Source organism: Sceloporus undulatus, chromosome 3 (genome assembly GCF_019175285.1).
Source record: "Sceloporus undulatus isolate JIND9_A2432 ecotype Alabama chromosome 3, SceUnd_v1.1, whole genome shotgun sequence".
Taxonomy (NCBI): Eukaryota; Metazoa; Chordata; class Lepidosauria; order Squamata; family Phrynosomatidae; genus Sceloporus; species Sceloporus undulatus.
Genome location: NC_056524.1, coordinates 259,784,168 through 259,811,619, shown reverse-complemented (window position 1 = coordinate 259,811,619; position 27,452 = coordinate 259,784,168). Strand labels below are relative to the sequence as shown.

The following is a 27,452-nucleotide window of genomic DNA, read 5'->3' as shown; positions in this document are numbered from 1 at the left end:
TTGTTTTATTCATATTTTACCATTTAACCCTATTGCACTAGGATTATACACACACACACACACACACACACACACACACACACACAGAGTTTGCCCTCAGTATCCTCAGACTTGCCATCTACGGATTCCGCAAATGGCAAACTCTCATTGTCCCCAATGGAGGCGTGTGCACATGGCTGCTCCACCATTAAGGACAGCCCATGTTGTCCTTAATGGTGGCATGGCCATGTATGTACGTCACCATGGGGGACAACAGGGGCTGTCCCTAATGACAGTGCTGACATTGAAGTCCAGTTTTCCGTAATGGAGGCATGGTTGTGTGCATGCCCCACCACTGGAGATAATGGAACTTGAGTATCCACGGGTTTTGCTATCGGTAGGAGAGTGCTGAACAGATTCCCCCGTGGATGCCAAGGGCCAACTGTACTTAGTTAAATATACAGTGGGCCCTTCCCTTATACGGGGGATCTGTTCCAGAGTCCCCCACACATACATAAGGGAAAAACACTTATGGGGGTGCATGTATGTGGCACAGTGTGCCATTGTTTTTCCCACAGTGTGGCTTCATTGTAAGCTGAAAGCCATGTATGGTACACCACTTAAATATAGGTGCTCTCCTGAACCACCCACCCTGCAGCTTTGACAGAAACGTTATTCACCTCTGCTCCAATGGCCAACAGAATTGACCTCCTAATGATGCTGGGTAATGTATGTTTGAGTAGGAACTATGAGCATGGCAATAGTGTCGTGTTCACTATTTAGTAATGATTGTGATGGCTATTGCCACATTTGTAATTCCTCCCCCCCCCCCCCCCAAAAAAAAATCAGGTACATGGGAAGAAGGACATCTATTGTGCCACTGATTAGAGTGTGGGTGAATGATATTTCCATTAGGTTTGAGGTTGTCAGGCTAGAAGAGATTACTTGTTTGTGCATTGGGTATCTTCAAGTCAGTTCAACTTATGACAACCCTAAGGTGAACCTTCAGGATGTGGTGGCTTAAAGGTTAAAGACACCAATTCTGTCAGTTGTAAGGTCGGAAGGATGGCAGTTCCAGTGCTACATGATGGGGTGAGCTCCTGTCAGTAGTCCCAGCTTCTGCCAACCTAGCAGTTTGAAAGCATGCAAATACAACTAGATAAATAGGTACCACTTCGGTGGGAAGATAACAGCATTGGGTGCAGTCATGCTGGCCACATGACCACCCAAGTTGTCTTTGGACAATGCTGGCTCTCCAGCTTAGTAACAGAGATGAGCACCGCCCCTACGGGCAGTAGATTACAACTAGACATTCATGTCAAGGGACTACCTTTACCTTTTTAAAATGAATCTAGCATGGGGTTTTCTTGGCAAGATATGTTCAGAGGAGGTTTGTCTTTACCTTCTCTTATGGCTGAGGGCATGTAACATGCCCAAGATCACCCAATGGATTTCATGGCCGAGTTGGGAGTTGAACCCTGGTCACTACAGTCTCAGTCCAACATTCAAACCATTATACCATGCTAGGAGGTTATTAGTTAACTATAATTAACTAAGCATACTTAGTTAACTGATAATGTAATGTAACTCATATATGATTCCAGCCATTGTTACTTATTCCCGTGTGTGTGTGTTTGTGTGTTTGTTTGTTTGTGTGTGTGTGTTTAAATCTTGTTATTAAGCCCCTTTGGGCACCATGATGGGAAGCAAGGTAAAAATCTATAAATAAATAAATGTAAGACAACAAACTTTCTGAGATTCACATTGGTTTTTCTAGTTCCTGTTAATGGATAGAAACCATCTCCATGCATGCACTCAGCTACATGGAGAAATCCAATCCAGTTGCAGTGTATATGTAAATCCCGGAGCTGTAAAGGAATAAGACTTTTCTTCCCAGTTAATGGTTTTGTGGAGGAGGTCTTTTTATGTGGGAAAAGCCACCACAGTCAGTACCTCCTAAATAGCTATGATAGTTGTATACCACCAAACTTTGTGGAGGAACAGCTTCAGGAAATGTTGTGTGTTTGTGTGTTTAGCCCTGTTGAACAAAGGTTATTTTTTAATATTGCATTGAGTGAATTGTAAAGCATTTTCAGATCCCAATAGTATAGTTTGTCTGACGTCCTGTTAGTGGCATACACATGCGAAACTTATACTATGTATGTGGGGCAAATTATTTGCCATACAGCAATGGACTTATTTGGCTGGCAGCAGCAGTAGCAGAGTTGCATATACAGCAGTGTTGCTGTTGTTGTTGTTATATTTATTTATATACTGCTTTCCCCCAGAATTGGGACTCAGTTGTGTTATTGCTCATTGAGTATTGCATAATTAAACCCAGACATTTGACACACGTTGCACAATGTTGTTGTGTTGCCCAGAGGTTGTGTAGGGCTGGTGTAGTGTATCTCCACATGTGGATATTTGTGCTATTCTGAGGGACTGTTGGTTTGCAGCCATTGAATGTTAGAAATAGGGTTTGCCTAGTGGTTAATGTTAATGTTTTACTGTGCACATCTTTCATTTCCTGAACATTTTGTCAATTCTTGTGTCCTCTCTTGATGGGTCCAACCTACTGACAATCAGAGCATGTTGCTTTTGCTTCACAGCATCATGGCTTGCCAAATAAACAGCATGGAACATATTTGCCCTAATATATTACACTGACTATAACAACAACAGAAAACTCTAATGGCCCAAACTGGTAGATTTCTTGAGACAGGGTTTTTTTTGGGGGGGGGGGGTCTCTGTCGTTATTTTAAACACCAAGAGTTTGTTAACAATTCTTCTGGTATCAATGCCATAGGATGCCTACTTTTTTTGAATTTAGTAATCAAACACATATCTGGGAGGACCCAAGTATCCCATTCTGGTACATGAGAGTTAAAAAGGCAGGTGGGTGTCTGAAATTACTCCCATAATTTACATGGCTCCCATGTGGGAAGGTAGGTGGACTGTTTTGCACAAATATACATCTACATCTGGGTGTTGTAATCTAAACTGTCTAGGTGTTGTAATCTAAATAAGAGGGAAAAGCTTGGAAATAAACAAAGCACAAATCTTTTTGAAAAAAATCAAGCATGAGATACTGGAAATCGCAGCCAGAAAATATAATGCCTCTTTGTGCAGGTTGGAACACATCCTTATAGCTTTCCCCTTGTCTTTAGGGTTTTCTCATTCAGCATTTACCTTTGGTATCGAGAGCCATATCAGCCAGTCTAACATCAACGGTGCTTTGGTGCCCCCAGCTGCTTTGATATCGATCATCCAGAAAGGCTTGCAGTATGTAGAGGCAGAAGTTAGTATTAATGAGGTAAGGAAATCTCTGTTCTACAAAAGCTTTTATGTGCTTCCTTGCAATGTGTTGAATTGCCAACCATCTCCTTCCCTTCCTTGATATTACAGCCCTGTTCATTTACCAGTATGTTAGACACTCTCTTGTCTGTGTTTACCAAACATTTTCTTTATTGAATAAAATTGGAGCATTATAAAATCATAGAGTTCAAATCAGAACAGCCTTTGGTGCATAGCATTTGATCCGTGTGGAAGGAAGAGATGCTACCTAAAGGTGGCTTTCCTTGACCAGAATGTTAATCAGCTACAGTAGTTACCAAATGTTAAAGGAATCCTGTGATAAAGTTCTGGGAAGGCCTAAGGAATGTAGTTCCTTGTTCCCCCACCCCAAGAGATTTACCCTTATTTAAGTGTGAAATGTTTGAATTCATCTGTTTACAATGCATGCACATTAAAATAGTTGCTGCCACTTCATTTAGACACACCAGTTATGCTATGCAATAATAATAATCAGGCAGTGGAGCAAATTGAGCAGAAGTGCATGGTGCTTTTTGTTTGCTCTGTTTGCCTAGCCTGTTTCTGAAGCGGATTTATTTTGAATTCATGTCCTACTTTATTCCCACAGAACAAAGATGATTTGCTGTAATTGTTTTCTTCCTTGGCTTTTATGGAGTGAGGAACCATATCCCTTTATTTACTAGTTTCTAGCTAACCCTTCCATATGGGGATTAAAATACAAAATTGCTGTTCAGTTCCAAATCAAATTATTTTCCTCCTATTCCCTTTCCATAATGTGAAGGTGTCAGCTTGCATGATTATTAGCCATGCTTGTGTTCATCAAGTCCTTAATTCAGGACAGTTGTCCAAGTGTTCTGTGTTTCATATGAGGAGCCTTTTTCGAAAATTGATTTGAGATCTAGTGGACAAAAGGACAATTCCATCACTTTAGATATCCCTCTTATTTCTCTTTCAAAATTAAATAGATAGTGAGAGAATGGAGATTATTGCACTACGCTCTTAAAGCATTGCTATTCCACTTTAACTGTTATGACTGTCTCCTGTTGCATTCTTGAGTTTGTAATTCAGTGAGGCCTAAGAGCTCTCTGGCTGAATATTCCAAATGCCCCATCCTAAACTGCAAATCCCAGAATGCAAAAACAGATAGCCATAGCAGTAAGCGGAATAGCAATGCTTTAATAGTGTAGTGAAATAATCTCCAATGAAAGTTCACATTTTTCACTGAAAATAAATCCCTTTTCTCTGGGAGCAATAGAAAACCAGACAAAGTTGCAAGGATAAATGAGGAAGACTGTTTCTCACAGGGAGTTCCTGAGTGGCTAAAAATACACCAGAGGATATAGATAGTTTTCATGAGATCACATTTGGCTTTGGACTTGGATGTAATTTTTCTTTTTGTTTTTTGGTCTAAGCTGTTATTTGTAGAAATTTATTGTCTAAAAAGGCATTTCCACATTTTCTTCGTTAAAATGTAGTCCCATTGGACAGAATATGTGGAACCTTTGCCTACAGCAAAGTATAATTCCCAAAATTTATCTTGCTCACTCCAATGTCAAGAACCCTTGAAAGATAGGCAATTAGAACTGTCATTCTTTTTTATTTGAAGTTCAAAGCAAGGGTCAAGAATTGCAGTTCATGGGCCACATGTAGCCCTATGACCCCCCTAATTTTTTTTAAAAGATCCCCCCCCCCCCCCCCCCAATGTCCTTGAGATGGCACATAGTGCATTTTGCCCTGCGCGGGCCAAAAAAGTTTTTAAAATCATGCTCTCCTCCCCCAAATCCTGGCAGTCAGTTATCCCAAATTGGAAGAATTGATGGTTTGACTCTTTATAAGCGAGTTTCCTAGATAGTCAATTAACTGGTTAGTTTGATCTGCTTTCCTGCCCGGTAATCACAGTTATATCTCCCTTTTGAATGACAGCTATAATTGCCTACCTTACAAGGGTTCTTGACACTGGAGTGAGCAAGATACATTTTGGGAATCATACTGTGCAATCATTATGCTTCATAACAAATGCAGGTTTTATGCTTTCTATCCTGAAGGTCTCTCACATGTCACTAAATATATCTTTTTCCTCTCCACCCCAATCTCCAAATTAGGATGGTACGTTGTTTGATGGTAGGCCTATAGAATCACTCTCACTGATAGATGCCGTAATGCCGGATGTGGTACAAACACGGCAGCAGGCTTATAGAGACAAGCTTGCACAGCAACAGGCGGCGGCAGCGGCGGCAGCAGCAGCAGCTTCAACAAATCAACAGGGGTCTGCCAAAAATGGCGAAAATACTGCTAATGGAGAGGAAAATGGAGCCCATACTATAGCAAGTAAGATGTTGTAGTCTTAGGTGTATAATAAGGACCACTTGCATAAAATATGTCAATGTTCCATTCTTGGTTTGGTGTCTAAAAGCTTTACTGAATGTTTGCCTGGAAACAATTGAGAGGCAGGAGTGTGAAGTAGTGTGTATAGAAGACTTTTGAGGTGCTCAAAGCATTCTGCACCTTTCACTTCTACATTTTCTAGCATTCTTCAGAAGAGTTTACAGGGGCTATGCTCCCTCACTACTGCTACTTCTGTGTAATCTTTGAGGATTCTTTGTGGGAGCATTCTCAGCCTATAAGTGTGCCCACTCATGGGTACACACATACTCTTAGAGATGATGTTCGATTAAAATTTGAAGCTAATCTTCAGGTATTTTGCAGGATATACATCTTTGGAGGACATGCTTCCCACCTACCCCCCAACTTGAGTTGCTATCCAAAAAAAAAAATAAAAAAAAATCAATTTCCCCAGCTCTATATACTTTAGGGTTCAAATCACACTGCAGAAATAATCCAGTTTGAGACTTCTTTAACTGTCCTGGCTGAGTGCTAGGGAATCCTGGGAATTTTAGTTAACTGTGACAACAGAGCTCTCTGACAGAGAAGGCTAAATGTCTTACAGAACTACAGTTCCAAGAGTTCTCTAGCATTGAGCCAGGGCAGTTAAAGCGGACTCAAACTGGATTATTTCTGCAATGCGTTTTGGGCCTATGTCTACCACAGATAAATACCAACTTTTGCAATTGCAGCAGAACATTTTTCTGCCAGCAGAATCACTTCCGGGGGACTGTAGATGAAACTTCCAGTCATTTTTAATGGAATGTGCCCTCAATGAGCGGTAAGGCTGCAAATCATGACTGTGTATTTCAACCTGCTATTGTTTTAGAGAAGTACTGTATGGGATGAATGGATGTATTGAAACCTTTGGGCAATTTACAGAAAAAAGTGAATAGTCAGCAGATAATCAAAATCTAAAGTTGGGCTGAGCTGTGGTCCATCTTGTGTGGTCTGTTTCTTGCTATTAGTATTCCTGTGGCCTGCTGATTCATTTTAAATTTCAAAGGAGAAGTGCTTACTCAGCTCTCTTAATGGGTAAGAAAAAGCTAATGAGCAGTCTCTTGCTTCGGATTTAAGTACATTGCAGGATCAGGCCATGAAGCCATCTAGTTGCCAGCAAAAAGCAAGTGTAGGTGAACTGCTGGAAATGAGCCTATTGTCTGCTGGGTAGTTCACAGTCTACCTTTTCCTAAACGCTTTCTTAGAAGTATTGCTTACTTTAGGAAAAGGCTGTTGCCCAAACCCTTTCCTTAAAAGTATTGTTAAAGTATTTCCTGCATAGGCTATTATGTATATCTGTAAAACTGAAAGATTAACATTTTGTCTTGCACATGAAAACCTGAAGAAACACAGGTACTTTTAAAAACCCAGCATTCCTTTCCATGTTTGGATTTGGAACACACACAACACACACTTCACTGTAAAGGATTGAGAATGTGATGTGCCAGCCACCCCTACTGGCTGAAAAGGCAAATGATTTTGCCTGTCTTCACAAGAAGGAGCATTTTCAGCTATTGCATTGAATACCAATGCTGCTGGCATATTCTCTGTTTGTATTTCTCTTTCATTGAGAGTACACTTTCAGAATAATCTCTTATAAATTTGTTGTGTGCAAAAGTTGTCTTTAAAATGCTGTTCCACTAAGCACAGGATGGGTTGATAAGCAGAAAATCTCCTCTGTATTACTATGTCACTTTGATGCAATGTAGTCTTTTGTTATTTTAGGTTACTAGTTTTATAAACATCAGAAAAGTTTGGGCATACATAGAGAAAAGGTGAATTTTGCTTTTAAACCATTCCCTGTTAAATTACAAAGGGATATAAGTTTAATGTGACTTTTTTCCCAAATAAAGAAATTGAAATTATGATTAGCCACTGTTTGGCTGCATAGACATATCTGGTGTAGTTTGTTGGATGTGCTAACATACTACATACAGGAGGAATGGGTGGTTTATTGCAATACTTAAAGCAAACAACAGTGACTATCTTTCATAGACCTATAGAGTTGGAAGATATGATTTGTCTAGCTTTCCCCAATCTGATATCTTCCAGATATTTTAAATAAAACTCCCAGGTTCCATGACCCTTGTCTGACTAATTGTAAGTGTTAGATATCATAAAATCTTAAGGAATTGGAAGGTATCAAAAAGGGCATCTAGTCCAACCAACTCCCTGCCATGCAAGAGTATATAACTAAAGCACTCTTGAAAGATGCCCATCCAGCTTCTATGTAAAGACTTTCAAATGCATTCTTATCCCAAATCTGATGCTCTTCTGATGTTTTGGAAGACTGGCCTATGCTATCCATTTCATCAAACTGGTCTCCAGTCAGACAGTTCTGATTAGTGGCTTGAAACCAGTTTGGTTGTACCGATAACCCATATATTATGATGTTCTGATGCATCACAAGGAGCAATACCCAAAGAGATAAGAAGAGTTAGGGGATGGGGAAAGATCCCAAAAGCAGTGAACAAATACACTTAGTTAAAGTACAGACAATGGAAACACCATTGGATCCGGTCTTCTAGTTTATGAGGAGTATATGTTGTGTAAGATGGGAGGGAGATTTTTTTTAATTAATTTATTTATTTTTATCCCGCCTTTCTCCCAAAATAGGACCCAAAGCGGTGAACATATATAAACATAAGTTAAAATTATACAATTAAAATCATAATAATATAAAAATTACAAATATAAAATTTTTAAAACATACAGAGTTAAAATTAAAAAGTCCAAGTCCAACCCTCTCATCTCCCAATAAACCAAGCCTGCCAGATCTCAAAAGGCCGGTTTAAATAAAAATGTCTTTGCCTGCCTACGAAAGGCCAGCAGTGAGGGGGCCAGCCTAGTCTCCCGTGGAAGGGAGTTCCACAGGGAAGGAGTAGCCACTGAGAAGGCTCTCTCTTGGGTCCTCACCAGGCGAGCCTGGGATGGTGGTGGGACCGAGACATTTGGACATTTGATCAGCTTTTATAGAAACTTATTATTAACATAGTTATTTTTCTCATGTGTTTTTATTTTCTGCATTGTTACCTTGGAATATCACAGTATGCAGTACGCCCTCCCCTTATGCGGGGATCCGTTCCGGATCCCTCCACATAAGGGGAAATCAGCTTCTTCTTCGTGGTCTCTGCGAATCATACAAATGGGTTTACTGCGCCGGCGCAGAGCTATTTGAAAACTTCTGGAATCACTGGGCAAAGTACACTTTGCAACTTTTAGGGAAGGGGGGACCCAGCGCTCTCCTTCCATCTCCTGCCCAAACTCCAACGAGGGCCAGCTGGAGGACGCCATGGCAGCCGAGGCTAGGACTTAGAAGTCTCGGGGTTGCCTCAGGAAGACCCCTCCTCCAGCCAAGAGAGGGAAGGGGGGACCCAGCTCCAAAGACGGCTCCAAGTCCTCCAAGGACCATTCCCGACCTGCCAAGCTTGCCAACAACGAGCCGTCGGGATCGAAGAGGCCGGGGCAAAGGAGAAAGCAGCCAAGACGGGACCGTCTTCTGGATCTAAAGTCTCCGAGCTGGCCATCAACCCATTTTTTCCACCGGATGATCAGCGGGACGCCCCTAAGTCTGCTAAGAAATGGCCTTCCATGGCCTCAACACCGGAGGCTTCGGCGTCGAAGAAGACTAAGACTCACCGAGACCGCTCCTGGTCCAGATCACCTCTTCGGACGCCAGCGGCTTCCGACTGAGATGCCCGACATCAGCCTTCTGTACGCCGCTCCCCTCGGGACGATCGCCCGTCGAGAAGGTTGTCTGACGTCACTCAGTCCCCGGACAGAGAGGGAACGAGTTTTGTTCCAGGGCCTTCTGCTTCCACAACCGTGCCGTTCCTGCAACCCAACAAGGAGGATCCCCACTCCACTCGGAGGAGGTCCCCTACTCCAGTTCCTCAGTCTCCGTCTAAGGACTGTGAAGATGATTCTGTCTTCTACGATTCGGAGACTGACAGGTACTTCATGGCGGTACCGAGAGAGGTGGCACTGCTGAAGTTCACCTCCAAGCTCAAGCTTCGCCCAACTCGGGCAGAGGGACAGACTCCGATGGAGAAACGGAGCTCTCAGGCCGCCGTCAAGACGACAGTTGCCCGGTCGCCACCCCAAGGACCGACTCGTGTCAGTGGTCGATTCCGACGTTGCCGATTCCAACTCCGAGCCCGAGCTCCTGCCTGACTCGGACGGTCCTTCGGAACCAGAAATGTCCCCGCACAGTTCTCCGCAACGGCTCCACTAACCAGAACCTGCTTCTCCGACGAATGATGTCCACTCTTTCAATGAGCATGTTATTAAGATGTCTCGTGCTCTTGATATCGAACTGGCATATCCGGAAGAGGAGGCCAAGGATCCAGTTGAGCGCCGGGTCCACGGTCGCATCCAGACACTGCCCTCCATACCACTGCTGCCGTCGTTGGAGACCATTGTCAAGCACTCCTGGGATGCCCCGTCGTCGTTGCTTGGACCGTCCCGCAAGATAGAGTCCCTCTACCGGGTGTCTTCACCCAACGCCCCCTGGTTGGCATCGCATCCTCGCCAAAATTCTGCGATTGTGGAAGGAGCCCAGCAGACGTCGACTAATAGACAGGCCTCTTTACCCACGGACAGGGAGGCCAAAAAGATCGACGGTTTGGCCAAGAAGGCCTACTCGGCAGCAGCCCTGGCAGTCAAGGCGATCAACTACACTGCCTGTATGGGGGGCCTACGTCCAGACTCTGATGGAGGGAATCTCCCCTATCATCCCGGATGTCCCGGATGACGTTCAGCGCACCCTAACTGAGATTAGGGACAAGACCCATTCGGTCGGGAGCTGGCTCATCACCGCCTCCAGAAATGTTGCGGAGTGCTCGGGCAGGGCCATGGCGGCTTCGATTGCTCTACGGCGTCATGCATGGCTTCGAGGGTCGGATCTCAACCCAAACGTCCGAGCCACCATAGAAGACATGCCTATTGACGACTCCGGCCTGTTTCACACCAAGACGGATAACAGGCTGAATAGAAAGTTCAGATTGAAGGCGGCAGCTAAGAAGCATGGCATGTCCACCCCTCCAACCTCACAGTTTCGGAGAAGACAGCGCCCATGGCAGCAGCAAGGTCAGTGTCGAAGGCCTTTTTACCAAGACAACAAGGCACCCAGTGGCAGAGGTATCCGTCTCAGTCTTCCTCTTCCTCTGGCCATCGCAATTTTCCTGGCTGGTATTGTAAGAATCGCCAACAGGATACCGGCCAGGGAAAGAAGAGGACATGAAGACTCCCTGCATGCTTCGTCCCTTCTCCTCTCTACTTCTTAGACATTTTAAAGCCCTTCATCACCATCTGGGCCTCCATTACTACAGACTCTTGGGTATTGGACATCATCTGTAGGGGTTATGCCCTCGAGTTCGAAGAGCTCCCTCCAACTGGAGCTTTCATTTCCACCATCCCCTTGGACACCCTTCTCGACAAAGTACGCGCTTTACTGTTAAAGGGGGCGATTTCACCTATATCGCCCGAACAATTGTCCAGATCTTTCTTCTCAAAGTACTTCGCAGTACCGAAGACTGATGGCGGAATCAGACCCATGGTGGCCGAGGCAGCCATGGTTCCCGTTCCTGCTGCACCTCTCCAACAACGACTTTCTCCGGTTGGAACCTCGTCCCGACCTTGTCACTCCAGAACGGCCACGTCCGACACCCAGACATCGAGACACTACCGATGGTCGTGTGGAGGCTCCGTCCCTAGCAGACCTTCCTGATCCGGTGCGGAGGGTGATCCTGGCTGTGCAAAAACCGTCAACCCAAAGGTCTTACGCCACCAAATGGAAGAGGTTCCAGCAATTCCTGACTTTTCTCTACAGCGAGTGACAACGCCAGTGGTACTGGAGTTCCTGCTGTCACTTGTGGATGCGGGGCTAACCCTCACATCCATTAAGTGCTACCTGTCTGCCATTTGTTCTTATTTTCAGTATGATGGTAAACCTTCTTTTTTCAGGGACCCTCTAGTGAAGAGTTTCCTGAGAGGGTGTAATAACCTCCACCCCCAGGTCTCGGTCCCGGCCCCGGCTTGGAGCCTGGATGCTGTTCTGTCTGCTCTACAATCCAAGCCCTTTGAACCCATGGCCACAGCGGACTTGAGACTATTGACTTGGAAGACTGTCTTCCTTAGGGCCATAACCTCTGTCTGCCGTGCGGGCGAACTCTGTGCCTTGAGAAGGGACCAGCCCTTTTTGAGGTTCCACAGGGACAAGGTGGTTCTCTGTACCGACATTACTTTCCTACCGAAGGTAGTGTCGGCCTTTCATATGTGTCAGGACATTGTATCACCTACCCTAGCATCGAACCTGACCACTGAGTTTGAACACACTATACACACTTTGGACGTTCGGAGGGCTTTGGCCTTCTACTTGGACAGGACTTCGGGTTCAAGCCGTTCCGAGAGACTTTTTCAGTGCTACTCGGAACCGAAAAAGGGACTGCCGGTATCGGCTCAGAGACTGTCCAAATGGGTGGCCGCCACCATCCACCTCTGTTATGAGCTGTTAGGCAGACCGGTACCGGCTGGGGTGCGACCCCACGCAACTAGGGCAGTAGCAGCATCCTCCGCATTTCTGTCGGGCATTTCCCTGGAGGATGTCTGCAAGGCGGCTGTTTGGTCCCAGCCTCTGACTTTCATAGAACACTATCGACTGGACACCAGGGCCAAACGTGATGCAGCCTTTGGGAGGGCAGTATTGGTTTCAGGGTTACACTGATGGCACTGCTCTCCATGTTCAGCTGTTTACATTTGTGTGATTTAACCTATGCTTGGGTTGTCAGGGAAAGTTTGGGGTTCACATAGGTCCTAAATGACTTAATGGGCCGTATCTCAGGGATCTTTGCCCAGTGATTCCAGAAGTTTCTGAATAGCTCTGCGCAGGCACAGTAAACCCATTTGTATGTATTCGCAGATGACCACTCGAAGAAATACCGTTACAGGTACGTAACCTGTCCATATGCATGATAGGAACTAATGGGGCTTGCGTCTGTGGTGCACAGCAGTGTGGCGGTGCACATGCTCCACAGACATGCGCCCCATTGGTTCTTCTGGGGCGCATGATGGGCTCTTCCGGCATGGCTTTCAGCATATGCTGAAAGCCACGTATGCTGCGCCCACATAAAACGTGGGCACGCTGTACAATTGAGAACTTTCCTTGTAATTTCTCTTTTATTGTTTCTCTTGTGCTAGAATAATTTATGCAAAATTTTGGAAAAAAACACAAGCTCCATCTATAGATAAATGGCTTTGTAAACTGTATGAAATGGCAGAGATGGATAAGTTAACATGTTGGATGAGAGATAAAACTGAGGACTGTGTATATCAAGAATGGGAAGAATTTTATAAGTTTTTAGAGATAAGATGGAATAAGGTATTGATAACCAAAAAAGATAGGGATTTGAAATATATAACAGCACTTAATCTTGGTTACAAAACACTCTCTCTTTCCTAAATATTTAAAGTTCTTGTTGGCAGAATGTTATGTATAAGAAGGATAGTATACGGTATAGAGCTACTCTAAAGATGTATATTTCTAGGTAAAGCGAAGAAGATCAACAATGTTTTTTTTTTTGGGAATCAATATAACATAAGGACAGATCCAGGTGAAGGAACTAAGAAGGAGAACACTTCAAGATAAAACAAGATGGAAGAAAACATCAGAACAAGCCTCAAGTAGTATTAGGAAGCTCAATTTATGTTATATGTAGTTTTAATAATGCAGTCTGGGTGTGGGGGTGGTCTATTGTCAAATTTGTAATGTGTGCAATGTTTTGTTTTGTGTGGAAAAGTTAAAAATAACAATTAAAAAAAGAGAACTTTCCTTGTGTACTTCTACTATCAATTTAATAATTGAATAAATTTTATAAATGGGGGCAGAGGAGAATGCATAGATCAGTAATGGAAATGCTCAGTAATAATACATATGCTGCCTCTTGTTTCCTTTTGTCCAGATAATCATACAGATATGATGGAAGTGGATGGTGATGTTGAAATCCCTCCTAATAAAGCAGTGGTGCTACGTGGCCATGAATCTGAAGTGTTCATCTGCGCCTGGAACCCTGTTAGTGACCTTCTGGCCTCAGGGTATGTTTCCCCTAAAGTAGCAAATGGGTTTGAACAAAAGATCTCACAGAGTGTCTCTTTTGTTTATGTGTGGGAATACAGGAAACAACCTTTTTTAATCTTCATAATAGCATTTAGGCATTTTCCTTCAGTGATGTGAACCAGAAACATGATGGGGAGAAAAGTGGGGGGAAGCTCTAGGACTTTCTTCCAAGCAGAAACATTGGTGTCATTAGCATGAACACTAGAGTAATTGATGGATTCTTCTGATAGGAGAATGAAGTGTTGTGAAGGTTTGCACATGGGTTAAACTGTAAAATACGCATTTCAACTGGCTGAAGATGATTTTGTAAAAGTTTCATTGTGTAGTAGAGTTTGGACCTATGCAATCAGAAATACAACAGTGTACAAACAGATACCAGACCGATGCTAACAGTATATAGTATTATAATCACACCAGTCCTAATAAACTAAGTAGTATGTCTATGTATTGCTGCCTTTTTTATGTGTCTTTATGTATGTTGTCATGATGAGTCTCAGAAAGTCAGAATTTGCCTCACCTCCTCTGCTTTGTTGGTTAGCTAATGTTGTTTTTAAAATAATCAATTTTGTTTTGTTTTAGCAAAGACTGTTCTGTGTGGTCTATTGCAAAAAGGCTGCATTATGATTTGGATAACAGAAATTTTTCTAGCAATCAAAACCTATTCTGCCATCATACATTAAATCCAGTAGAGCCTTTGGTCCACATGCAGCTCCACCAAACCTGCCAGTGAAGATCCCAGGAGTCCACTTCCTGTAAACCTTCTGGACCCAACTGGCACTTTAAATGCTGCCTTGGCCAATCCTTTTGGAGGGCTGAAACAGCCGCTTTTCAGTGATACTGTAAAATATCTAGTGACTTTCTGTTTTGGAAAAGAAAAATAATATTCCAGGTATTTAAAGGCTCTATGGGGTGTAAATGGCCAGTCACAGCTCTGCCCCTCATTACTCACTAACTTTGGTAGGAAGGGATATGTGGACTATGCACTTACTTTCTGACAATGTAGCTCCAGCCTTCTTTGCTAAGAGAAAATTGCTATAGTCTTAAATTTACACATGGCTGACCATCTTCATTGATACAGTCCCATCCTCAGAGAAAGATGGGGTATTAAACAAACAATAAAATAAAAAGTTTAACAATATGTAATCGTCAGCATGCCATAGTGCCATCATGGGCTTATTTGTAAACTTTCTGAAGTTACTGGCACCTTCCAATTAACATCATTACACCACTTCAGGACTGCATTGTTGTTTTGTGGCCATTTATTGGTTGGTTTTCCCCATGTGGAGTAAATAATAGTCTGCTATCCTTTTGTGGACAGAATGAGGCCAGTCCATAGTAGATCCTTTCCTTTCCCCCAAGTATTGCTTCTTGGTTCTTTGCAGTAGGGAAAATGCTAAGCATGTTCTCACTAATGACACAAAAACTTTGGCCCTTGAGCCAACAACATGAGTTTTATAAAATTTTACTATTTATGCAGGAAATGTAATATTTGACAAGATTGTGAAGTCGAAGGCTTTCATGGCCGGCATCCATGTTTTTTTGTGGGTTTTTCGGGCTATGTGGCCATGTTCTAGAAAATTTTCTTCCTGACGTTTCGCCAGCATCTGTGGCTGGCATCTTCAGAGAATGCTTTGCCTGGAAAAAGTTTGGTGTATATATACTGTGTGAGCCTGGGAATGCAGGAGTGATTTGCATGTGTATTCTTCTGTGCTGATGGCCGACCTTAGGCTGGGAGGCTAATGCAAACGAGGATTAATGTCTGCTAATTGGTGATCATTATCTGCTGGGAAAGCCCCTGACTCTGAATGGTTTCCCATTTGCATTTGCTGAGTCCTTATTTTGCTATTCCTCAGGACTGGTAGCCAAATTTTGTTCACTTTAAGGATTTCCTCTTTCCGGTTGAAATTATCCAGATGTTTGTGGATTTCAATGGCTTCCCTTTGACAAGACTGTTGTAAAACTACCTCAATACTGAGAATGGCAGTATAGCTACAGTGAGCCCTCTGGATCAGCAATTTGGAGCGACTGCAGATCGTCACACATATTAAATAGCTACAGTTCAACGATTTCGAGTGACCACAGATCATCCCCATCCCATCCCAGTTATTAAATGGTGGTGACATGAACACATATGCTTCAGAGTGTCTGCATTCAGGTTGCTGCCATTTAATAATGTGAGATGTGATCCTCTGTGTTTATTTCCTATCCGTGGTGGTACCCATAACAGAATCCCCACAGATCCAGAGGACCCACTGTATTTGCATTTTTGTTCTTCCAGAATTGTTCTCAGCCTTTTTATTTTGCAGATCTGGAGATTCTACGGCACGAATATGGAACCTCAGTGAAAACAGTACCAGTGGATCAACACAGCTTGTCCTTCGGCATTGTATACGAGAAGGAGGCCAAGATGTACCAAGCAACAAAGATGTGACTTCTCTGGATTGGAACGTAAGCAGAAACTTCTAAGTGTGCAAATCATCTTTTGTAAAAGTTTGGCTTTTTTTTTTATTCAAATACCTCAATGTCTAGTGGGTGTTCATTGAGGGAGGGAATTTTGGATATTCCTTTTATTGCTCCTGTTGTACCATTGCTGTGCTTGGTACCTGTCAGAACAGTTGCCTTGCTGAAATGTCATAATCTGGTATAGGTGGGAGATTATGTAGCAACTGAAAACCAACAGAGCTTGTCTAAGAATATGTTGAGCAGCTCTCTACTTTGTACAGAAAAGGGCTCTGAAAACTCAGTGGTCTTTCAGAAATGATACATTAGTGGAGCTGTGCATTCCCAGCCAATATGCACAAATCCTGAGTGCATTGAAATTAACTGTCTGGAATATGACCCCTAACAATGGAGATAAAGGCAAGGAGGCAGGAAATAGAAAAGATGAAGTGCAGCTACAAACAAGTTTAATTTATCGTTACCACTAAATGTGTAGTTTTTAACAACAACATTGAGAAACCAAAACTGCTGGCAAAAGTAACACTGGCACAGATATAGTGAAGCATAAATCTGTTTTAGCTGATCATCTTGGCACAATCCAGGAACTGTTTTTCTCTGATTACGTCTTTGTCAAGAAAGACTCATCTTGGAAGAGGACTGTGTTAGTAGTTCTCAACTGTAGATAAAGGCTTTCAAGGGGAAACATGGGGAGCAATTACTTACAAAGCCCCAGGGTTTGCTTTTGCAGATCCCTTCCCCAACTGTCCACACATATCCCAGGCTCACTGGAAATACAACAACAACAACAATAATAGGATTTATTTATATGCTGCCCAATCACTGGGAATCCAGGCGGCTTACAACAGAAGGGATAATAGATGATTCTCTGCCCTCAGGCTTACAATCTAAAAAAGGACATGACTCAAAAGGAGAAGGGAATGGTGGGGATCAGGTCCAGCATTCTTCTCTCCCTCTGTGGCCTGGACCAAGGCAGATGGACTGGAGGGAGGGCTCTTTTTCTTAATCGAGGCCAGGCCCGATGGCATTGGGCCTGTCCTTTCGCCCCCTCTAAGGCCAGAAGATGACAGTTGGAAGGAGGGAGGGGAGGGCCCTTCCTCTTCAGGCCCGAGGGCGTTGTCACTTCTGGCCACCATTTTACTCACTTTTTTTCCTTTTTCTGAAGTATTGGGGATGGGGGTGCTGCTCAGTAAAACCCCCACTTGGAGTTTTGAGATAAAAAATGGTCTGCAAATTGGCCTGGGAAATTATTTTGGTATGTGGGGGAAGAGGGTTGCTGGGTTTTGTAGGAAGGTTCAGGAGCTACAGTTGTCATGTTCAGGAACATGATCCTAAGTGTGTTGGATGTAAACCCTAAGTTCAGCAAGGCTTTCTTCCAAAAAGGTGTGTATAGTATTGCAGCTGCAGCCTCTGTTCTCACCAGGAGGCACAAGCATTCTCAATGAAAATGCTAGATTGTTTAGCTGTAGTCTATCAAAAGTGTGAGAGCTGTAACTTTTCCCCTCAGAGTGAAGGTACACTTCTAGCAACGGGGTCATATGATGGATTTGCAAGGATATGGACTAAAGATGGTGAGTACACTGCTTTTGTACTGGATAATTTGGTTCAATTACTTTGTGTAACCAAAAAGAAAAAAATTGTAATTAATTCAGTCTTTAATTTCTAGGTAACCTTGCCAGCACGTTAGGGCAGCATAAAGGTCCCATATTCGCATTAAAATGGAACAAGAAAGGCAACTTCATTTTAAGCGCAGGCGTGGATAAGGTGAGAAGACTTATTTTATATTCACTGTTGCAAGATTAAAACGTGAGGTATCAACCGTTATAGAGTTGTGTTAGCAGTTAAGAGACAGTTAAGCCCTGGGAAAAGCTTCCTGGGCTTAGGAGTAGTAATCTTTCCTACAACTTGATCAGGCCTGTCATATAGCCATTGATTCATATGCAGTACAGACAGCAGATATGATCTCTTAATGCTAGTGGAAATTGCAATTTACTTCTGTGTTATGGGGTAAAAACGACCAAATAATGAATTTATAAGAGCAGGTGAGAGCTCTCATTGTTGGAGCAGCTTAAGACTAGAGCACGCAAATATGAGGAGAATCAGAAAGAAAATTTAATGCTGTTTGCATATGATGTTCTCGTCAGTCTCACTGTCTTAGGGCCCGTTTCATGCACTACACAGCAGGAAACCCAAAGTTGTTTTGCAGTGCCCTCAACAAAAAGACACCGCTTGACCAAGTAGGCATATAAAATCCTCATGTTAGCAAAGGTGTGTGTCATGTGCTCTTTTAAAGATATATTTAAAGTGAAGAATGCAATGTTTAAGTGATAGATTAGTTTTAGATAAACAAAATGACAAACCAAAATTGTACCCTCAGTTGGGCAACAAATTTTAGTATTGCTGCTGCTACTACTACCACCACCACCACATGGACTTCCTTTGCACACCGAGCTGTCTTGTGCAGTCTTCCAAGTAATACCTCTGTACACTTCAATAAGACATTTTTATTGATGAGGTCATTCAAGAATGAGAGATGACAGGAGAAAAATATACCGGAGTCTAGCATTTGCTTCTGATGATATCTTAAGTAAAAATGTGTGTGTGTGTATGTGTGTACATGATGGGAGAGAGAGAGAGAGAGAATGTCCAAATCAGCTGAAAGTACTTACAGGAGCCAGAGAAGTTCTGTTTGTTGTCATTCTAACATGCAGACTATTTAGACATGACATGCTAAAGCAAAAGCAACTATATATGTTGGTTTCAGTGTATGAAGAAAAGGAGCATTTTTTACCTTGCAGTGGAAGAACAAACAGTGGAGACAGAAGGAAGGACTCTTTTTTTTATGTCATTCACCCGTTTCTGAGAGTTTCAGGAAAGCTATAGGGAGGTTTACATGTGTTGGGGGAGAACATATAATTTTCTCCTAAGAAGTACCTTACGGAAAACAAATATTTGAGGAATGATAAATCAAAATTAGGGGGTTGGATTTTAAAAAGAAATTAATGTTTTAAAAAGAGAACATTGGAGGCATGTGAGGAAATACTTTATGCTACTAAAAGCATAGAGGTGTATCTTTTTAGCAGTTTTCTAAATGATGACCCTCTCCTTATAAAACACAGAGTCCTGAATACTGTTTGTTCAGCAGATTTTAGCAGTTTTGCAAGGACGATCCTTAAGGAAATTTAATGTTTTTTTAATACCATTATTTTGTTGTTTTAAATTCAGACCACAATTATTTGGGATGCACACACTGGAGAAGCCAAACAGCAATTTCCTTTCCATTCTGGTACGTATTTCTCTTCTAAAGAATAAGTTACTCTTCTAAAAAGAACAAGAGGCAATTCACAGTGAAAACCAGTTTTAATTTCCTCCATACGTCTTTCCCCCTCCCAAACCCCCCTCCAAAATGTACATCCAAGTATCTTTGTTTGGAAATGGGAAGGAGATACACTGAGCACATCATCGCTTTCCCTTGTATTTGGATCATCTTGGGAAAAGGAACAAGCATGACTTCCTGTCATGTTGATTAGTTACTTTTAAACTGTTAATCTGGAGGGACTCTGGGGGCTGTTGTGTAAATAATTAACCTTGAATTAAAGAATTAAAATATACAGTGTGCCCGTGTCATACGCAGGCGTACCATACACGGCTTCCAGCATATTTCTAATGGGGCTTGAGTTTACACATTTTTTCCCTTTCATGGCGGGGGCCAGAACGGATCTCCCACGTAAGGGAAGGTCCAACTGTAGATACTTTTTTTCCCACTTTAAATGAACAACATATCAGGCTTCCACTACGATAGAATCATGCTGGAGGATCTAAAAGTTTCTAGAGAGAACACTTCTCTAAGCATTTCTAGGTCTGCCAACAAGATTTTATGCAGTGCTTGGGGTGAAACCTGACCATAGAATCATGCTGGAGGATCTAGACATATCTAGAGATAGCATATTTTTTTGGACATGGGTAAGTTAAAATGCAGATACCAGTCACATGTATACGGGCATCTTACTGTACTTTATTCCACTCAGTCTACAGTTACCTTGATTGCATCATTTTAGCAATATTCAGCAGTAGTTAGATTGAGCACCACCATGGGTTTTCTGAAGACATCCACAGAATTTTGTGGCAAACAGCAGTCTGACAGCAGTGTCATTATCCCTGTGATCAAAGGGAGGATGAGATATTTCTTCTTATTTTTGTCCTTTTTTATTTTTGTCAATAGCACCAGCATTAGATGTTGACTGGCAAAGCAACAATACATTTGCCTCCTGTAGCACAGATATGTGTATTCACGTCTGTAAGTTAGGTCAAGATAAACCCATCAAAACCTTCCAGGGCCACACAGTAAGTATTTATTTTTGTTTTCTTATGTTCCAATTACATACTTGAACTAAAGTTAAGATTGACATGACCCTGTCATTGGGAGGTGCAGCATATAATTTTCTTCTTGTTGTATAGATACAGCACCTTGCATACCTCTAGTTTGAAAAACTTGTGGTCTAACGCCACAGTTGCCATAAACTATGAAATTTCACTGAAGTGTCTACACCAGTCTTCTTAAGTTGACTGAATTCTTCAGAAACTATGGATGATTGACAAGACTCTAGAACTGTGAGATGAGTTAGGGTAATTCTTAGGAAAGGCAGGCGTTGAATGCAGACGTTGTTGCATTCTGTGTTGTACAGTAATGATATTCTTATTATTTAGATACAGTGCTGCTATTGCTATTATTATTATTAATAATTATTAATCATTGTCATCCTCATCACTGTCATCATCAAAGAGGTGCTCTTGGTCAGTCCTAGAGAATGCAGTGGAATCTGATGTTAAGAAAATAGTCTCTTCCAGCCCTAAAATTCTCAATCTTGGGAGAAGCGGGAAATATAAATAAAACCATTATTATTATTATTATTATTATTATTATTATTATTATTATTATTTATTGTTACGTTTCATCACAATTAAGTTCCACTGAATTGAATGGGATTATTTTATTGACTGTGTTTAGAACACGGTTGTCATGATGCTGGGCCTTTAACCAGGCAGTTATTTTCACTGCAAGGATGTAGCTGACAAGTAGATTAGAACTTTAAGATAGGGATGTTGAACCATATTTTCAACACTATGCCATGTTTAAGTTTCCTGTCACATAATTGCTCTGTTGAGAGAGTTCCTTGATTTCTTTTCTCTCTTATGGAAAATAAAATAAAAAGCAAAGGGCAGGCCAAAGTTATTGTCTCTGTTTCATTTCAGAATGAAGTAAATGCAATCAAATGGGACCCCACTGGTAATCTTTTGGCATCTTGTTCAGACGACATGACTTTAAAGGTAAATATACAGTGCATTGCTAGGTAGTTTGGCTTTGCAGTAAACATTTTTGCTACACTTCCTCAAGCATGTTATTTATGTGGATAGCTTATGACATTCTTTGCTGATAGAACTTTGAAATGCCTCAGTTCTGAGGATATTTCTAGTCACTTTCTAGACCATATGAACTGTGTTGTTGCAACAAACCAAGAAATCACCAGGACTGTCTGCAACAATGACCAGCTGAATCCCTCCATTCCTTTTGGACAATAGTGGATGATAAACCAATATGCATTGTCAGTTCTAGTTTCCATGAATTTGATACTGAAGGTATTTATGTTAGTGGCTACCCACTTACTTGAGATTTCATTAAACATTTTGCCATTTAAGTGTTACTTGAAGACCTGACTCTTCCCCCCCCCCCCCCCCGTTTTGTGATCGCCCTACTCCCAGTCAATTATTTTGAATTGTTTTACCTGCCTGAATTAGAGTGTTCTATGCCAGTTTGGCCCAATAGATTCCAATGTTGGTGTCATTTCAGTGCCAAGTCAATTTTTGTTTTTTATTGAAGCCTCTGGACCTAACTGATTTTACTTCATGTGCTATGGTCACACTACTACACCACATTGGCTGTTTTTAATGGTTATTATTATTATTATTAACCTTTATTTATGAAGCGCTGTAAATTTACACAGCGCTGTACATGCAATCCTTTTAGTTAGACGGTTCCCTGCCCTCAGGCTTACAATCTAAAAAGACATGACACAGAAGGAGAAGGGAGTGGTGACGGGAAAGGGTAAGAGGTGAAAGAGGTGATATGAGCAGGTGTTCTCTTGTTACACGGCAAGCAACACCTTGTGAAATTGCCTCTTTCTCACAACCATTAAAAGTTCAGGAACAGTCTCTAGTTCTCAGTGACAACTCTGTAGGTGACTGATAGAGTTGAGAGGTAGAGTTGGTCTCCCATTGGAGTGCTGCACCCTCTGCTGCCATTCATCCTGGTACCATGTGGAGCATGTTTGCTATGTTTTCAGGACTCCTTGAGCAGTTTAAAACCTGGAGGGGCCTGTTTTGAACCAGGAAGTAAGCTGGTTTATTTCATCGTCAAAAAAAGGCCTCCTCTGGGCTTAAAACAAGCCAGGGCCTCTCCAAAAGTATATCTTAGAGAACTTGAGTGACATTTTTAATTGTTTTTTAAAAAAGTGAAACACTTACTGAAAAAAATGGGCAAGTGCTAGAGAACTAAACGTTTCTTTGAGGGAACTGCATTTGGCCCATGGATCACACTTTTCCCAGCCCTGCTTTACACATAATGAGGATAATAAGCTGACATTTTAGTTAATATCTCATATCCAGGGCATAAAATACATATCTATTTTATTTAAATTAGTATCTGTTTTGCTTAATTATAGATTTGTGGATACTAGACAACTGCAGTATTTGTAAAGAAACCTTTAAATAAAAATGACTAAGGAGTGCTACTGATAGTTTTCTTTTCTTGCCTTTCTTAGATCTGGAGTATGAAACAAGATAATTGTGTCCACGATCTGCAAGCACACAACAAAGAAATTTATACTATCAAATGGAGTCCTACGGGGCCAGGAACAAACAACCCAAACGCCAATCTTATGTTAGCAAGGTAAATTTGACCTTTGGTCTTTTTTGATAGGAAGAAGAAACAGGTGAGCCAGGTGTTTAATTCATGTGTCCCTGAGCAAGTCAGGGCTCTTCTTAGGAGAGGATAGCTCTGCAGGCTACATGCACTTTATCCAACTTTTCAGGACAACATGCCCTAGGCTCTTCCCTGGAGCATTAATGGTATGCCTTTAGTTGTAGGCTGCAGTGCTACTAAACTACTGTATATGTACGTCAGCTAAATCAAGCAAATTCAGATAAATAGGGCCAATTCATACATAACTTGATATATGGATATTGTGACATGGATGCACCACCCTAAGCCATCTAAAAGTGAGGCTGCCTGAATGCATATCTCCATGCACACATTCCAGTGATCCTCCTTGTTTACTGGGAAGGAGTAGAAAACATCCACTCCACCCCCTCAACTAGTGACGTATGGGCAATCTTGAGCAGGCATGTAACAAGAAGTTTCTTCATTTTATTTTTCACAACAGAAAGAAAGAGTGATCTCTGGTGAGAGGGAATGGAGGGCTTCCTTTTCAGTCCCTTCCAATGTGATCTGTGTGATTATTTGTGGGATATTTGTATTGTTGTTATTTTCTGTAAAGTTGTTTTCAATTTATGTGGCAACCATTGGAACAAGAGACCTCCAAGAGACTTGGGCTGCATCCACACTGCAGAATTGAGAGCGAAACAGACAGGGAGGAAGGAGCAGCCAGAAACTGCTCTTGGCCCAATTGCCCCGAGGCCTCAGTGAACACATACCATGGTCTCAAGCACATCTCCTGCCACAGTCCCAGTGACCCACAGAAAGGAGCAGAAAAGATCTGCTCCTTTTGAGCTAGTTTTGGGCCGCCTTAGGTGGACCTAGTCCTAGGGTGGCTTTCAGGCTCGCCAGGGGTATGTGTTGTCTAAATGCCACATCCCAAGAGCAGCCGGACACCGCCCCCATCTGCCCGTCTGTCTCAGGACATTGTTTAGGTTGACACCACCTTAACTGCCATAGCTCAATGCTGTGGAATTCCGGGAATTGCAGTTTGGTGAGACATTTAGCCTTCTGTGTCAGAGAGGTCTGGTGCCACAACAGTATTAGTTATGCAATGCAGATACAGCCTAAGTCATCAAGAGCCCTGCTCCTGCATACTCGGGACCATAACCTCCTTTACTGCATCAGCCCAACTGTACTTCAGATTTTCTTTTCCTTCTGCCTTCAGTTTTACTGAATAATTATCATCTTTTCCAGTGAGTCATGGTGTACCCAATGTACAATAGCCATCATTTAATTATTTTGCTCCACTATTGAGCATGGCACCTCCCCATACTTTTCTCATACTAAATTTTGATTTTTAAACAATTAACTATTAGTCTATGTGGCTCTGTTTTCCTTAAGCAAGCCTTCTGCTGCCTTTTTTCTTATCTTTTTTGTCATTTTTTCTTCCTTGATTTTTGACTCCCTTTTCTTGTACATTTGCTTATAAAATCTTTCAAATAAAAATTATGCTTAAAACAGTACAATATTTTAATGTGCAAATGCATGTGTATAAAATGATATTACATAAAATAACTATTTTTACTTCTTCTCTTTTCTTCTTTGGCAGTGCATCCTTTGATTCTACGGTTAGGTTATGGGATGTAGACAGAGGGATCTGCATCCACACCTTGACGAAACATCAAGAACCTGTGTACAGTGTAGCTTTCAGTCCTGATGGCAGGTACCTGGCCAGTGGCTCATTTGACAAATGTGTACACATCTGGAATACACAGGTATGTCTGCCAGTACACTTTATATATTTATTTTTTTAAAAAGTAGGTGATAGCTGTGTTGGCCACAAAACACACATGCTTATGGTGGTGATACCTTTATTAGCCCAACAGAAAAGCACAAAATACGTTTTGGTAGCTTTTGAAGCCCACTGGTTTCTTCTTCATTGACAGAGAATTTGGTTTTGAAAGCTATTGCAATTTATTTTTTTCATTTTATTTTTTCATATTTACTGCTGTTTACACCCTACTATTTCATCAGATTAGCAAGGCAGCTTTCATGAGAGAGATCTAACATTAAGCAGAGAAAGACCAAATTCACACAGCTCCATAAACTTGGGATCCATAGGAACCCACACTTACCTGGATACATGCAACATAGGTTAGTGGGTAAGTCACTGAATAGAACACATCAGAGAAGAAAAATGCCAGCTTCACAATTTTGCCATTCCTGCTGCACATAGTAGTGATCAAGAAGCACATCCTAGCATCATGTCCACAATCCAGGGTGTCTGTTGAGTGATGCAAATTCAGTTAACATAATGTAAAAAGTGGTCCTGTACAAGAGAGTACATTAATTGGTCAGCTCATTTACTTACAGTTTATGTAATATTCAAAGACAGAACCATGTTAGTTTGTATCAGTCTACAAAAGAATCTTTTAGCACTTTTAATACTAATGTGAAAGAAAGGTTTGTAACATAAGCTTTCATAGACTTGCAGGGGCTAATTTTTATTTTTCCCAATATAAGCTGCTCTGGAAGCCATTTTATAACTGAACACAAAGCTAAACATTATATAAATCAATAAATACACCCATCTACTTTTCCTTTTTTTAAATCTTTTTGGAGGTTATTTTGAGATGTAGGTCTCAGCTGTCCTTTTTTAATCAGTATTGTACTTTATAATTACATAAAATCAACTAATGTGCATATGAATTGATAATAAATAAATGATCATGATAAATTGCTATTATAATTGCATTCTCTTTTTGCCCAACCTCTTTTCTTTAGACGGGTGCTCTAGTGCATAGTTACCGGGGAACAGGAGGCATATTTGAGGTTTGCTGGAATGCAGCAGGAGACAAAGTTGGAGCAAGTGCTTCAGATGGTTCAGTAAGTAGATCAAAATGGTATTCCATGTTTGTTTTTTTTATAATAATCCACTCTGAGATATTCAAGTGTACCAGATTTTCTTGCAGTTGTTGGGCTGTATATATGAGCTGGAATAAGTTAACCTCCAGACAAATTAAGAAGAAAAGACAATCTAAACTTACACAGCACTTCATTAGAAAGAAAGAATTAAAACTAAAATAAATGACTCACTTAGTAAACAGACCAGTCATCTGAACCAAGGAGAAACCTTTTTTATTCTTGATATACCACCAGGATGTTGAAAGAATTAGTCATTCATTGACATTAGTCAACCATAATTCCCACCTGGAAATGATCAAACAAAACCTAATACAGGTTGAGCATCTCTTATCCGAAATGTTCAAAAATCCGAAACGTTTTTCATAACTGACTGACACCTTTAACTTCTGATGGTTCAGTGTACACAAACTTTGCAAAAAAAAATTACCTTCAGGCTATGTGTATAAAGTTGTACAGTATATGAACCATAAATTAATTTTGTGTCTAAACTTGGGTTCCATCTCCACAATATCTCATGTATGTTCCAAAGTCTGAAAAAAAATCCAAAACACTTCTGGTTCTGGTCTCAACCTTTACTAATTTTAGAAGCAATATAGAGTTTTCCTTCAGAAATATTTCACAATGACATCTTAAGAGCAAATGCAAGGATAAAAATTAATCATCTGTAGGTTGTCACGATACAGAGGAAACTGCATCTTTAAATGGTGTGGTAGTATATCCTTTTAAAAATTATTAAACCTTGGAAAAGTAACTTTCATGGACTGCAACTCCCAAAGTTGCCATTGTCTGCTCCCATATCTATATATCCAAGAGGTTAATGTTTGTATCTTGCAGTTCAGTTACTGCAGTGAGCTGATAGCAGTCAGCTCCATCAGCCATCCAGGGCAAACAAAACACTAATAAAAATATAACAGAGGTGTACAAGCATGACTGGAATCTTGTGCATTGTTGTGTGACAGTTGATGGCTTCTGAATTTAGTGGTGTTTACCTCTAACTGCACATACTCAATCTGTAACACATATAAAGGTGTAACAAAAGATTGTCAGCCAGTGAGAATGCAATAATTGTTTGCATTTCTAATTAAAAGTTTGTCTACCAAAGAATTGTTTCCTTTTAAATTGTTAGTGTGAGGTCTGAGTTCCAGCAAAGAAACGGAGGGAAAAAAGATTGTCAGATTGCCCAGATAATAATTTCTTCATTTTCAGGCTTCCTCTGTGGCTTGGATGGGAAGAGTACAGTCTGCACCTCCTCTCTTCCAAATTTTAATGCCTCTAGTTGGGTAGTTCCCAAATGTTGATCCTCCAGATGTTTTGGACTTTAGCTCCCCTAATTCCTGACTTTTGGCAAAG

General features: G+C 41.5%; 1 protein-coding gene across 8 annotated transcripts in view; it reads left to right on the top strand.

The window, feature by feature from the left end:
• The window catches only part of TBL1XR1 (TBL1X receptor 1), a 257,598-nt gene that overhangs the window by 220,789 nt on the left and 9,357 nt on the right, over window positions 1-27,452 (top strand). For 6 of the 8 annotated variants that reach the window (XM_042461033.1, XM_042461029.1, XM_042461030.1 and 3 more), the window contains 12 exons: window positions 3,147-3,292; window positions 5,394-5,619; window positions 13,632-13,764; window positions 16,093-16,234; window positions 17,751-17,814; window positions 17,910-18,007; window positions 19,469-19,529; window positions 20,466-20,587; window positions 21,497-21,571; window positions 23,062-23,189; window positions 24,787-24,952; window positions 25,962-26,063. In XM_042461033.1, coding sequence (XP_042316967.1) covers window positions 3,147-3,292; window positions 5,394-5,619; window positions 13,632-13,764; window positions 16,093-16,234; window positions 17,751-17,814; window positions 17,910-18,007; window positions 19,469-19,529; window positions 20,466-20,587; window positions 21,497-21,571; window positions 23,062-23,189; window positions 24,787-24,952; window positions 25,962-26,063 — 1,463 coding nt within the window. The remainder of the gene's footprint in view (window positions 1-3,146; window positions 3,293-5,393; window positions 5,620-13,631; window positions 13,765-16,092; window positions 16,235-17,750; window positions 17,815-17,909; window positions 18,008-19,468; window positions 19,530-20,465; window positions 20,588-21,496; window positions 21,572-23,061; window positions 23,190-24,786; window positions 24,953-25,961; window positions 26,064-27,452) is intronic. The other 2 variants (XM_042461036.1, XM_042461037.1) reach the window with 1 other exon arrangement.